The sequence below is a fragment of the Cynocephalus volans genome, chromosome 15, assembly GCF_027409185.1.
Source record: "Cynocephalus volans isolate mCynVol1 chromosome 15, mCynVol1.pri, whole genome shotgun sequence".
Taxonomy (NCBI): domain Eukaryota; kingdom Metazoa; phylum Chordata; class Mammalia; order Dermoptera; family Cynocephalidae; genus Cynocephalus; species Cynocephalus volans.
Window position 1 is genome coordinate 24275228 of NC_084474.1, and position 12327 is coordinate 24287554.

The window sequence follows — 12327 nt, forward strand, 5'->3', positions numbered from 1 at the left end:
AGAAAGGGAGATAAAAGGGAATCTACATCAGCAAAGACATAACTGAAGTTGATTTTTTTTTCAGACATTTCTATTGCATCCCACTGTTTTGCGGTTCATTGTATTTCCTGACAAACATCTTTATTTTATGACTCTGACCCCTAGGCTCCTGTTGAAAACTGACACCACTGGTGCAATCATTCAGACCCAGCTCTGTGGGCACTTGATAGCATGTGGTGTGGTGGGAAGAGGCCCATGGTGCCAGTTCATTTCAGGGTAGATTCCGTGGGGACTGCTCCGGCCTGAATTTATATCAGTATGGTCACTCTGTGTCCTCAGGCTCCTTCAAGATTCAGATCAGTGCCAGAACTCCCAAATCACATAGGATTTCTCCCATTTCATAATCCCAAGTAGGCAGATTGTGAACAGCAACTCACAAGGGGAGAAGAAGCCTGACCATAGCACTGACTGTGAGGAGGGTCATGGTGGCTCACTCAAGGCCCCCAACAGGCCTGAACATGCCACTCTCACCAGGGTGGCTGCAGCTGAACCAGCTCACCTAGCACAGGACCTGAAAGAGAGTGGAGTGGATATGTAGTGGCCAGGGAGGAGGGTGATAAACCCTGCCACCCAGTGACACCCAGTCTCCTGCTCATACTGGGCTGGAGGATACCAGTGCCTTCCACAATTTGCAAACATAGTAAAATATTGAATAACCGTCTAGGAAGGTGGCCAAGCCCTATCATATGGAGCAACCATTTCTAATACTCCAAACAAGTTTTCAAAGAGGGAAAAATAACTAGTTACCGAAGTTACTGCATTATCATATTACTGCAACAGTCTTTTCACACATATTCAGCAAAACCAAATAAATGACCTCACACCTTTGAACTGAAATGGCTTCTTAGACCAACTATAAGCACAGACTGGTTTTCACAAAAATGGAATACTGGTATATCACAAACACAGACTTAATTTTTTTTAACTAGGAAGACTAGAGATATCAGCTTTTCAGTTTGTAATTGATACACTATAGAACACGTGCATTCTTTGAATACATACACAATTGTCTGCTTTCATGTTTTTCTTTTTTCTAATAGCTTCTCTTGCACTATATAGTAGTGAGTCTCTGTCATTCTGAATAGGTAAGCTGTGTGTTTTATATAAGACTGATTATTTCATTCCACATTTGTTCAGACAGATAAATCTGAACATCCAATTAAGGGTTCACATGTAGATTTTCACAAACAATGTTTGTTATGTCTGATGTAATAAATATAGAATTATTTCAAAGTATTTAAAAACAATAGCCACCACCTATACCAGCCTCCTACAAGGGAGAGCCTAAGGCTGTGAGTCCGTTGGAGTGTTGCCATGACTTGCTTTTTCTCCAGAGACAGAATGCTTCAGAAACTGACCAGTAGCACCAATGTATAATCTTGATCGCATGGGCCATTTCTGAAAAAGAATATTTAAACAAGAATCCAAAAGTTATTATTTATGACATATACAATATAGTCTGTGATGTTAAATATTCCAAATACCCCAGTATTTGGAATTACATAAAATTACAAAGCAATATTATGAGGCTAGTAACAATTATAATTATTAAGTACAAGGAATGACATGAAAAAGTTTATTAATGCTAACAATAAAAGTAAAAATATACCCAGACTTTGATTCTAACTGTAGAAATAGTATGTGTGCATATGGACAAGAACTGCAAGAAGTCATAGAGAATGAATATAGTTGAAGTGTAGACGTATCTACCCCAGATGTATTTTTTTATGTATATATATTTTTACACACACACATACATACGAATATATATACATATTTTTTTGGCGGCTGGCCAGTATGGAGATCCAAACCCTTAACCTTGGTATTATCAACACCGTGTTCTAACCAACTGAGCTAATCGGCCAGCTCCCAAAATGTTTAAATTTCGAATTAAACCTAAAACAAATTTAAGCCTAAAACTACATCCCTGGCTTTAAAGAAATTTTAAAAAGTTATATGTAGTATATGTGTAGTATATGTGTCTACACTTATCAAAGAATCACAATGAAAAGTGACTAATTCAATCATCTAAATGTTTTCTCTAGCTAAAAGCAGTATCTGGAAGTTGCAAATATTAGAATGTTTGGTGTTATATAAACAAAACAACCAGATTAAATGTCTGGATGTACTAGCATCATACAGCTCTAACCTTTCAGTAATCACCACATTTGAATTCCTTATTGGGATTTTTCTAAATTCACGTTTATGATGGATAACTTCTCAAACAATATAATTTATTGCCACATAACATAATGATGAAAAAACGTATTACATGAGGAGTACTTTCATATAGAACTTTTGAGGGGGAGGGGGTTCATATAATCAGTTTAGTTCTAAGGCCCACGGAATACTAATCAAATAAACACTACTTATAAAAATATATACAAAGATAAGTCTTTAGACTAAAAAAGTGCAACTCCCAAAGGTCAGCAATGCAGTCCCACACTCTCCAGGGAGCAAGCGCTGCTGTGAGCAGCAAGGCTGCCGATCTTCATCAATGAACACGTGCAGGCAGACTGCAGGTTACACAGCACCACGGAATATTTTGAAATGCCTGGCAGATAATCCACAGTGCTCAAATAGAGGTACAATTAACATGCCAAAGACATAGAGCTCTGGGTTCTCAACCCAAGTTGCATATTAGAATCACCCAGAGAGCTTTAAACAAATACTGATGGCCAAGTCACACCCCAGACTAATCAAATCAGAATGGACTATACCTCTGTTACAGAAATAATAGAATAGAACATACAGTCAGGTTTTAACAGGGAAAATATAAGCCTTCATTGTATTTCCGAGCACAGTTATTTTTGCCTAAACTGGGATTCCAAATGTAAATTGTAGTCAGAAAGAATATTAAGTCGGCATGTAATATTATCTAGGAAGTTTCTGTTCTGTCACAACCAATAAAAGTCCTATTTTTATGACTCCAGATGTGATAAGTAAATTTGCTCCCATGTAGTTCAGATCCCTTGAGAGTCCAAAATTCAGGTTATTCTGGTTGGGAACCTATACCTCAAACATGGATAAAACATAAAATTTATGTTACTTGGAATTTAAAATGGCCCACTCCCATACAATCTTCTTATAAATAACCTTGTATGTTATGTTAGATACAGTAAAAAGATTTACACCATGCTTAATTTTGCAAAGCCATTTCAATATTTTTAAACCACACGTGCATTCTTATATATTCTGAGTGTGTCACTGTCACTGGTCCTGCCCTTGAGATCCTTGCTACTGGCTGGTAACCTGAGGTTCATCTGATATGTCAAGACCTGGTATTGTTAGATCAGATTTAAGTCCTGCATTATACTGAAGAACCCAATGCTACAGTGTTATGGACAGAATGCTTGTGTCCCTCCTGCCTCCAATTCATATGTTGAAACCCTAACCCCTGTGATGTTATGTGGAGACAGGGCTTTTGGGAGATAATTAGGGCTAGATTAGGTCATGAGGGTGGCCCCTCATGATGGGACTAGTGGTCTTTTAAAATAGAATTCAATCTCTTTCTCTCTCCCTCTTGGTGTGCATGTACCAGGGAGCAGAGGCCATCTGAGAAGACAGAGAGAAGTGAACCATCTGCAAGCCTGCAAGAGAGCCCTCGCCAGGAACTGAACCCTGCTAACACCTTGATCTTGGAATTTCCAGCCTTCAGACTCTGAGAAAATAAACTTGTTTTTTAAGAAACCAAGTCTATGGTGTTTTGTTGTGGCAGTCCCAGCAGACAAATACTTGTGTATAGTATAGGGCAGAAATCATCAATTTCAAGTGCAGGATTTTTAATAATATTATAAACCAGTGCTTCTCAGCATTTTAGCCCCCTGCCCTATTCTCATGAGCATAAAAATCTGCTCAAATCTCAAATATAATTTGAGAATTATGTGAATACACTTAAAAAGAAATAAAATCAAAATACTATTGAATGTTCCCCTGGTGGTGCTCATATGTGTACCTAGGTTCTACTGTGTTGAGAATTGCTCAAAATCATTCGACCAAGCATGGAGACAAATGAAGGTGTCTGTTCCTTATATCCCTGTGAGGACATAAATAATTAATGAAGCAAACCTAAAGATGTGTATGTGGATTTTTGCTTCCTTTTTCATGGATTTAATAATTAAAATTTTCCCTTTTAAGAACTGTGTCCTTGATTTTCAAAAAGACTGATAATGATTTTATTCAACTTAATTTAATGTAGACACATAAATAAGTTTTGCGAGTCAGAAATTAAAATGTAAATAAAATTTTGGTTAGGTTGTATGTCACCATGATACCAAAAAAAACAAAACAAAACAGCTGACTGATTTACATTTCACTTTTCCATGTTTTGTTTTAGCATTGTGTAGATTAACACAATCCTGAGCTCTATGTTCCCTCGTAAGGTATATTTAAAACCATGTAGTTTCATTAAGCTTAGAAAAATCTAGCAAACTAACAATTAACCTGAACTAAACCTGAAACTAAAGGCCTTAAGAATGCACTCTTGGTCTAGTTAAATGACCCCAAAATAACAAAACCTGTATTTATTTTTAACAATTATTGTTTATCTATATTATGGACAATGATTCTTAAGGGGTATGGCAAATAATAAAGTCACCTGTGCTTTTCTCCCAGTGTAAAGATCTGAAATACACTCCTGTTCTCTTGGAGAATCACTGCTCTTTTGGCCATTGGTGATGGTCGAAATCATTCGCACTCCAAAGGGATAAAAACTGCTGTCTTAAGCTATGGCCCAGGATTCCAGTCTCTTAAACCTTTCAGTTTCATTTCAGATAACTCTTAATGTAAATCCCAACAGTGTTAACATGCTAACAACACTAATAATAAGGACTGATGTTTGAAATCATGGCCTTGAAATATCTGTTAAAAGATCTTTGATTGCCAGAGTAAGAGTAACACTATGTGGTAAGGGAGGAAAATAGCCATTTTAGAACACTTTTTACTAAGGGCTACAAGAGTTTATAATGAGCCTTTAATTAAACAAAAAGTACAAATAATCAGAATATTTTTATTCCTTTTCCATTAATCAAAGATATACTTAATTTTTAAACATTCTGGTGGTATCTCTAAAATTATGTGTTAACAGGTGGTTTCAATTATGCATATAAAATCTCTTTCCCCATAATCTCCCCAGCACATGGTTATAACTCTTTTATGACAAACATAACATTCTCCCTCACAGTACTCTTATTTTTATTTTTGTCTTTGTCTCTGTAATATGTTCACTTACAGAAGGGACTAAGTCTTACTCATAATTGTATTTGCACTCATAATACAGTGCTTTGCACATAGTAGGAACTCAATAAATGTTTGATTTTCAAACTTGTTTGATTTTAGTCACTTGTTCAACCATCATCAATTTCATTTTTTTAAGAGGTAATCTTTGGCCTTGTATTATCTCTAGTTAAAATCAAAATTGACTCAGAGAACAAATGAGATTTAATTTTTCTTAAAATAATTATGACTACAAAAACATTTGGTACATGAATCAAGTGCCAAAAAAGGCCTACTATACTCATTGTTCCATGAAAATGATGCTTCTACATAATTCATTCAAAAAAGCATTTCAAGAAACTTAAGTGAAAAACAACTTGATATCTCATTCTGAATTATATCTCTCACAAAGGAGGCATTTAGCAATTGCTTTTTGTATTCAAATCTACTTAGCATTAAAATAAACTTGCTTAGAGTATATGGGAAATGTCAAGTCAAAAGAAATCTAACATTAATGGTATATTTGAATAGCAGTTTAATGTACACTGTAATACAAAACCTCTTAATTAATAATGAGTGACTTTTCCACTGAGAATATGTTATAAAACTCAGTAATAGGATGGGGTTTATCATAATAATAAATAAATGATATTTCATGTTTTTATATTTGAAATTATTTAAGTCTATCATCATGTGGATTATTATTGTAAAGTAAAGTTTGTTAAACCTCACCACAGAATTGTAAGTTCAGTTACTATTACAGGCTGTGCTTTAGCATATTTCAAAAATGATTATTCAATAATTTATTGAACACTGATGTACTTAAGGCTAAGTTCTAATTTTGCACTTGAGTGTCAAAATGCTTCAGAATGGTGGAACAAAAATTGAAAATTTATGTTTAGCAAATGTAGAGATGATGATGTATTTGGAACAGAAAGCCAGATCAATGTAAGATTTCAAAATGATCAAATCTAGGAGAAAAGAACCATGCAAAATTAAACACTGCAATATAAGTAATGAATCATAATCATATATGCCATATAAAATGAAAACCATGACCATTCTACCTATAAGTAAAGAAACTACGCAAAATGGATTCTCTTGGCTAATTACATTCTGTAATTACATTACAGAACTTGAATATATGTAGTATTTAATCAATTCACTCACCATACATGTCAACGTATTATGAAAACTATTCAAAAACATTATAGCTTTTTCTAACGTTCTTGGTAGTTTTCTAGCCCATGATATTTAACCTTTAACAGACAAACTTCATTCCATGGGGATGCAGAACGGTCTCATATGTTCTTACTAGTTTTAACAAAAAATTTCAACAGTGTTTTACTAGGCTTACTTAGGGGCAGATAATTCCATCACTCCATTTAATTCGTGAAACTTTCCAAACATCCCATTAAAAACACAATGGAAATGTAATTACGTAAATTAAAAATATTAAAAACTCTCAAAAGGTAATAAACGCAACTCAGATATTAAAAATAATCAGAACCTGCAACTAAACCCCGTTTCTCACCTTGGGAGAAACACAAATCCGCCAGCCGGTAAGGCGCCTGAGAGACCCCTACCCAAGCCACCCCAGTAAACACCTCACCCACCACCTGCGAACGGTTAAGGAGCAGCGTCTTGCAGGCAAATCTTGCCACCGGTGCCCTGGCGGACTGAGATCGCTCTCCCGGTCTGTTCCCCGCCTCACCTGGAGGGAGGGGTGAGAGCTCGGAGGCGTCTGCTCAGGCGGTAACAGAGGATGGGTCAATGTGCTCCCTGCCCGAACCCCGCAGTGCACCCTGCCCGCCTACCTTGACCGGGTGCAGGTAGCCGTCGCCGCGCAGGGCGCCCAGCCCGGGGTCGGCCGGCACCTCTGTGTCGTCCTGCAGGCTGCGGGTGAGGTGCGCAATGTAGGTGGTGGCCAGGAGCAGCACGTCCAGCTTGGACAGCTTGGTGTCGGGAGGCACGGACGGCAGCGTGCGCTGCAGTTCAAGGAAGGCGTGCCGCAGGGTCTGCACGCGGCTGCGCTCCCGAGCCGCGTTCGCCGCCGCCGGCCGCCCGCCGCCTGAGCGCGCGCAGCCCCCCGGCCCCGGCCCGGTCCGCCCCGGGCTCGAGTCTTGGGTGACGGCAGCTTGGGGCGCGGGCTCGGCGCTGGCGTCCAGGGGGCTGCCCGAGGGGCGGCCGCGGTCCATTGCAGCTTCCCGTGCCGCGCGCGCTGCAAAGGAGAGAAGGCGCGGTGAGGCCGGAGCTTAACCCGAGAGGCGCAGCCCTCCCGCTCTCCCTGCGCGCCGCCCGGCCGCCCGACGGTTTTGCCTGGGGCGCGTTTTGCCTCCCGGCGTCTGGGGAGAGTCGTGGGGGCTCAGAGTCATGAGGAGGGGCGCGGTGCCGGCTTTGCTTTTCACCGACAAATTAAGCGAAAGAGCTACTCTAGCGGGGAAGAAAGACGTCAGAGGCAAAGCTCCTGTTGGGCACATGTTCGCGAGTAACGTTATCCGGCCAGTCCTGTAGCAAAAGTGGTGCGAGTCATTGTCGCCGGCCGTGGCGGTGGCTCGCCGGCCGCCCTCGGGCCATTCGCGCTGGGGGGAACTTCCTCCGGAGGAGTGGGGGGACCCCTGGTCGCACCTCGGACTAAGGCACCCGCTATTGCTCCGATCCCGGGAACCGAGTGGCCCAGGTTGGACCGGGACCCTCACCTTTCCTGGAGCGGCCGTGCGGGGCTCGGTTCCGCTGTGCGAGTGGGCGAGGGCTGTGGAGCAGGGTCTGCGTGGCCAGGGCCGCGCCGCTCACTCCATCCCCGCCCGGCGGAGTCGACGGCCACTTCCAGCCCCTGCTCGCCGCGCCTTTTATGCAGGCGCCCTCGCGGCCAGGCGTGTGTCCTGCGGGCAGCGACGGCAGGTGGAGCGGAGGTCCTCGTCCACCCGAGGGGCTACGCTGGGGGCTGCGGCCGCGCGGAGCCGCCCCATTGGCGGCGGGGGAGTCATTAATCACTGCCCCGGGGGCGGGGCGGGGCGCCGTCGGACCCCGCCCCTGCAGCCCTGCGCCGCGCCCAGCTTTTCCCGGGGCGGGACGCGGAGGGCTACGTGTCGAGGGTCCGCCGTGTTGGCTGCTGCTGGGGCCGCGGTCCGGGCTGGAGGCTGCCTGCCAGGCCTTTGCAAGTCGCATCGCCTGGCCTTTGCGAGTCACATCGCCTCACCGCAGTCCTGCGCCTCCGGCTCAGTCTGATTCCAGGTCCTTTCCCGGCGGGCGTCCAGCTGGGGCGGGAGTGCTGCGCTTTGGTTGAGCGTGACTCTTACTGTTCTGTGAGGAAATGACGAGTGTGCCACATCGATGTGCTAACCTTTTATTCTACCGCGAGGTAAATATTTCATGCTGTCCTGATTGCTTAAAGCAGTAGTGTGCTGGGAGACACACTCAGAGGTCTGTAACACTTTAGGAAGTTCCCAAACCAGAGTAAACGGCCCTGGGGCCGTGGTCGCGCCTCCCCGGGGACCCCCGCGGGGCCACCGCGTTTTCGTTGCTTGGGCATAAATTCTTTCCGGGTTTTGCACCTGCGGGCCCGCAGGAAGCGTGGGTTGCAGCGGTGCGGGGTGGGACCCGATCCGAGGCTCCTTGAGAAAGCGGGCGCTGCGCCCCGAGGCCCGTTCAGAGCCGGCCCAGGAAGCGCTCGCCCCGGACGCCCCCGGCCCTCCGCGGCTTCCTCCCGTCCCGGACCCATCGCCTTCGTAGGGGAAGTCGAAGTGGACACACAATGCTTTGTAGTAACGTAACTAGGACATACTCGAAGCAATGCCTACACTTCGGAGAGCAGGACATTCTATCTTCTTTGGGGTCAAAACGCAGTATCAAATTTAAAATGTCACTAAAGAAACTGCTCTTGTATATACTCTTGTGTGCTTTCCAGTAGCTTTCTAAATTGGAATTACCAAGCAGCAGATAGTAATGGAGCCACTTGTTATACTCGGATGTACCAGTCCACACATTAAGTATTTTAGTGAATCAGAATAATCCTCACGCTTTCATCTCAATTCCCATCCAATAACTGTAACTAGATTTACACTTTAGAACCAAAATTCCGTTGATGAAAAAGGACTTTAAGGGCTGGTCGGTTAGCCAGCTCACTCTGTAGAGTGTGGTTCTGGTAGCACCAAGGTCAGGGGTTCGGAGCTCCATACCCGGCCAGTTGTCAAAAAAAGAAGACATACTGAATGGGAAAGTACGTCTTATTTTCCCAGTAAATTGGATGTAATGAAGAATAAAGCAGCTAGATCCTTGAATTCACAAGTGGAAAGCAATGTTTCAGGTTCATTCTATAGAGAAGCAAATCAAACAAAAACTTAAAAGTTTTTCTTATATAATGAGATACCATAAAGCTACAAAACCAGAAAAGATGTTGTTGTCCAGTCCTATAAAGTAAAAAAATCAAACGTTTCAGATCATTTAAAGCTGAATTTACTCGTTTTCCACAAAGAAATTTTCTTTGACTTTTGGGATGTGGAGAAGGTGAGGTTCGTGTGCATCGTTTTTTGTCAGCAAGCTTTCAGATTCCTTCAAGGAGAGATTCCTATATTTACAGAGAGGAAAAAAAAAAAAAAAAAAAACAGCGTTAAATTATTTTTAAAATGAAAGTATACAAAAAAGGTAGCAAACATACAGATTCTAGGACACAATAAGTAAAAACTAATGATTAGTCACCAAAGTGTGAATCTTCTCGGGATTTAAAGGAAGCAGAAACAAGGATTTTCCTCCTGGGGTAGGGAAGAACGTGAAGAATCTATGAGTTGGGAGAGGTATGGAAAAAAAGGATATTGGAAGGCAGGTGGGCCGGGACTAGGGTGAGGAAAGTGAGGTGCCTAGGGCTCCTTAAATTTTGCATTCTTTGCACCTCGCATGCCTAGCCCAGCCTGCTACAGTCTCCTGTTACTGTGGTGTGGAGGGACAGCAGAAGCTCTTTACTGCTAACAGTGGTGGGACAGTGGCCAGACTTGTTGCCCTACAGTAAGGTGCAAAAGAAAGGACTGATGTAACAAGAGTGGCCCCTGCAAGCCTCCCCCTTGTCCTAGCTGCTGCCACCCCAAGCAGCCTTTCTGAAGCCTCAGATGATTCAGGAATAGTCCTAATTCCTGAAAGAAACCAGTATTTGCAGGTAAATTCAAAATATGAAAATCTTAAAACTTCCAACGTTACATAAATTATTAACAGGTGTCACTTATTTAGCATTTTATATGTGCTGAGTGATTTGCAGGTATTTTCTCATTTAGTCTTTACAAAAACCCTTTGAGAATTTTACATTTTATAGTTGGAAAAATAGAGTTCAGAGAGATTAGGTAGCTTGTCCAAGGTCACATAGCTAGTAAGGGGCAGGGACAGGATTCAAGCCAGGCAGATTGACCCTAACACTTGTGCTCCTTACTATACTATTCTATTTATATTTCATAATTTGCAAAACATTTTTGTATCATCTCAATAAAAGGAATACTTTGAATGATTCCACTGTCTATTAATAATCCAAATACTATTTTCATGGTATACCATTCTTTGGAATTCTTAACTATCTAGTCTTCCAAAAAGGACATGGCTTTAGAGTACTGTAGATTTTATTTCACTGAGTTTGGTGTAGGTCTTAAAATTATACTTAGGTCTTTTCTTCTGAATGTGTCAAGTAATTTGCAATATTAACTTGTCAATATTGTTCTTGTAAAATAATCACACATATCAGTGAAGAATATAAATTGCTGTATGGATAAAATATATTTTTATAAAAAATATAAATATGAATATAAAACAATTGGTTAGTTGGTGCTTTTTTCACTTTTCAACTGTTTCCTTCATTGTTTAAATTGTTATAATTTACATAGGTAAATTCACCCTTTTGAGTGTATGGTTCGGGAAGTTTTCATAAATGTGTATAGTCTTGTAACTACTACCACAATAAAGATACAAATATTTCCCTCATTCTCCCAAATTCCCTTGTACTGATTCTTTTTATAGTTAAACCTTTCCCACACCCCCAGTCCCTGGCAGCTACTGATCTGATTTCTGTCTCTATGGTTTTTTTGCCTTTGCCAAAATGTCATAAGCATACAGTTTGTAGCCTTTTGAGTCTGGCATAATGCTTTTGAGATCCATCCATGTTGTTGAGCATATCACTAGTTCATTTCTTTTTATTGCTGAGTAGTATGTCATTGTATAAAGGTACCACAGTTTGTTTATCCATTCCCAGCTGAGACACCTTTGGGTTTTTTCCAGTTTTTCATTATTACAAATAAACTATTATAAATATTCAGGGACAGGTTTTTGTGAAGTTTTCATTTCACTTGGGAAAATACCTAGGATTGGGACTACTAGATGTGGTAAGAGTATATTGAACTTTTTAAGAATATGCCAAACTGTTGTCTAAAGTGTCTGTACTACTTTTGCATTCCCATCAGCAATGTGTGAGAGTTCCAGTTGCTCCATATCCTAGCCAGCATTACTAGGTTTTTTTTCTTTTTATCCATTCTGTTATTTTTTTATTAATTGAGCCAATATTTTTAAATCAGATTATTTCACAATCTAGATATCTCACTTGCCAACTGGTATGATTTCTCAAATTCAGCATGTCCACCTGGCCACACTGTTCTGGAACTGAGCTGCAGTTGCCTTTAGTGTTGAGCATGTGCTCTCCAAGTCATTTTAGTCTCCTCCTCACCAGCTTGCTTCACTTACTGTACCGGAGTGCATTTTTGTTTAAGACTCCCTAGCAGAATAGTTAAGAGCTTGCCTGTTGGAGTCAGTGACTTGGGTTCATGTCCTAGCTCTGCTCATGGCGACTGTGTAAACTTGGGTACTTCTCCAAGACTCATTTTCCCATCTATAAAGTGGGGCTGTTAGTATTTTTATCTTAAAGCGTTCCACTGTTTTTTAAAATTTGTTTGGGTAATGAAGATTCAGCTTCTAAAATATAGACATTTTAAAATGGAAAATAACTAATATAGTTCTTCTGAATGGACTTTACATAACTCCTGTTCACAGAGTAAGCCATTGACAGAGTTGGGACTAGAAGTCACAAAAACTAGCTTAGTCTGTTCT

The 12327-nt window shown here is 41.4% G+C and overlaps 2 protein-coding genes across 2 annotated transcripts in view; both read right to left on the bottom strand.

The window, feature by feature from the left end:
- Nucleotides 1-1323: 1323 nt before the first annotated feature.
- Nucleotides 1324-7451, bottom strand: TCF24 (transcription factor 24). The gene is made up of 2 exons (XM_063079105.1): nt 7071-7451; nt 1324-1437 (listed from the first exon to the last, which is right to left on the bottom strand). Exons 1-2 carry the CDS (start codon nt 7449-7451, stop codon nt 1324-1326), a joined length of 495 nt encoding a protein of 164 aa, XP_062935175.1.
- Nucleotides 7452-9708: 2257 nt separating this feature from the next.
- Nucleotides 9709-12327, bottom strand: part of PPP1R42 (protein phosphatase 1 regulatory subunit 42) — a 43283-nt gene continuing 40664 nt past the window's right edge. Inside the window, exon 8 of the mRNA XM_063080138.1 lies at nt 9709-9820. Coding sequence (XP_062936208.1) covers nt 9709-9820 — 112 coding nt within the window. The remainder of the gene's footprint in view (nt 9821-12327) is intronic.

Coding starts and splice junctions, on each gene's coding strand:
- TCF24 (XM_063079105.1), bottom strand. CDS start 7,451: ATGGACCGCGGCCGCCCCTCGGGCAGCCCCCTGGACGCCAGCGCCGAG. Junction 1,438..7,070: donor GCTACCTGCACCCGGTCAAG/GTAGGCGGGCAG, acceptor ATTCTTTTTCAG/AAATGGCCCATGCGATCAAG.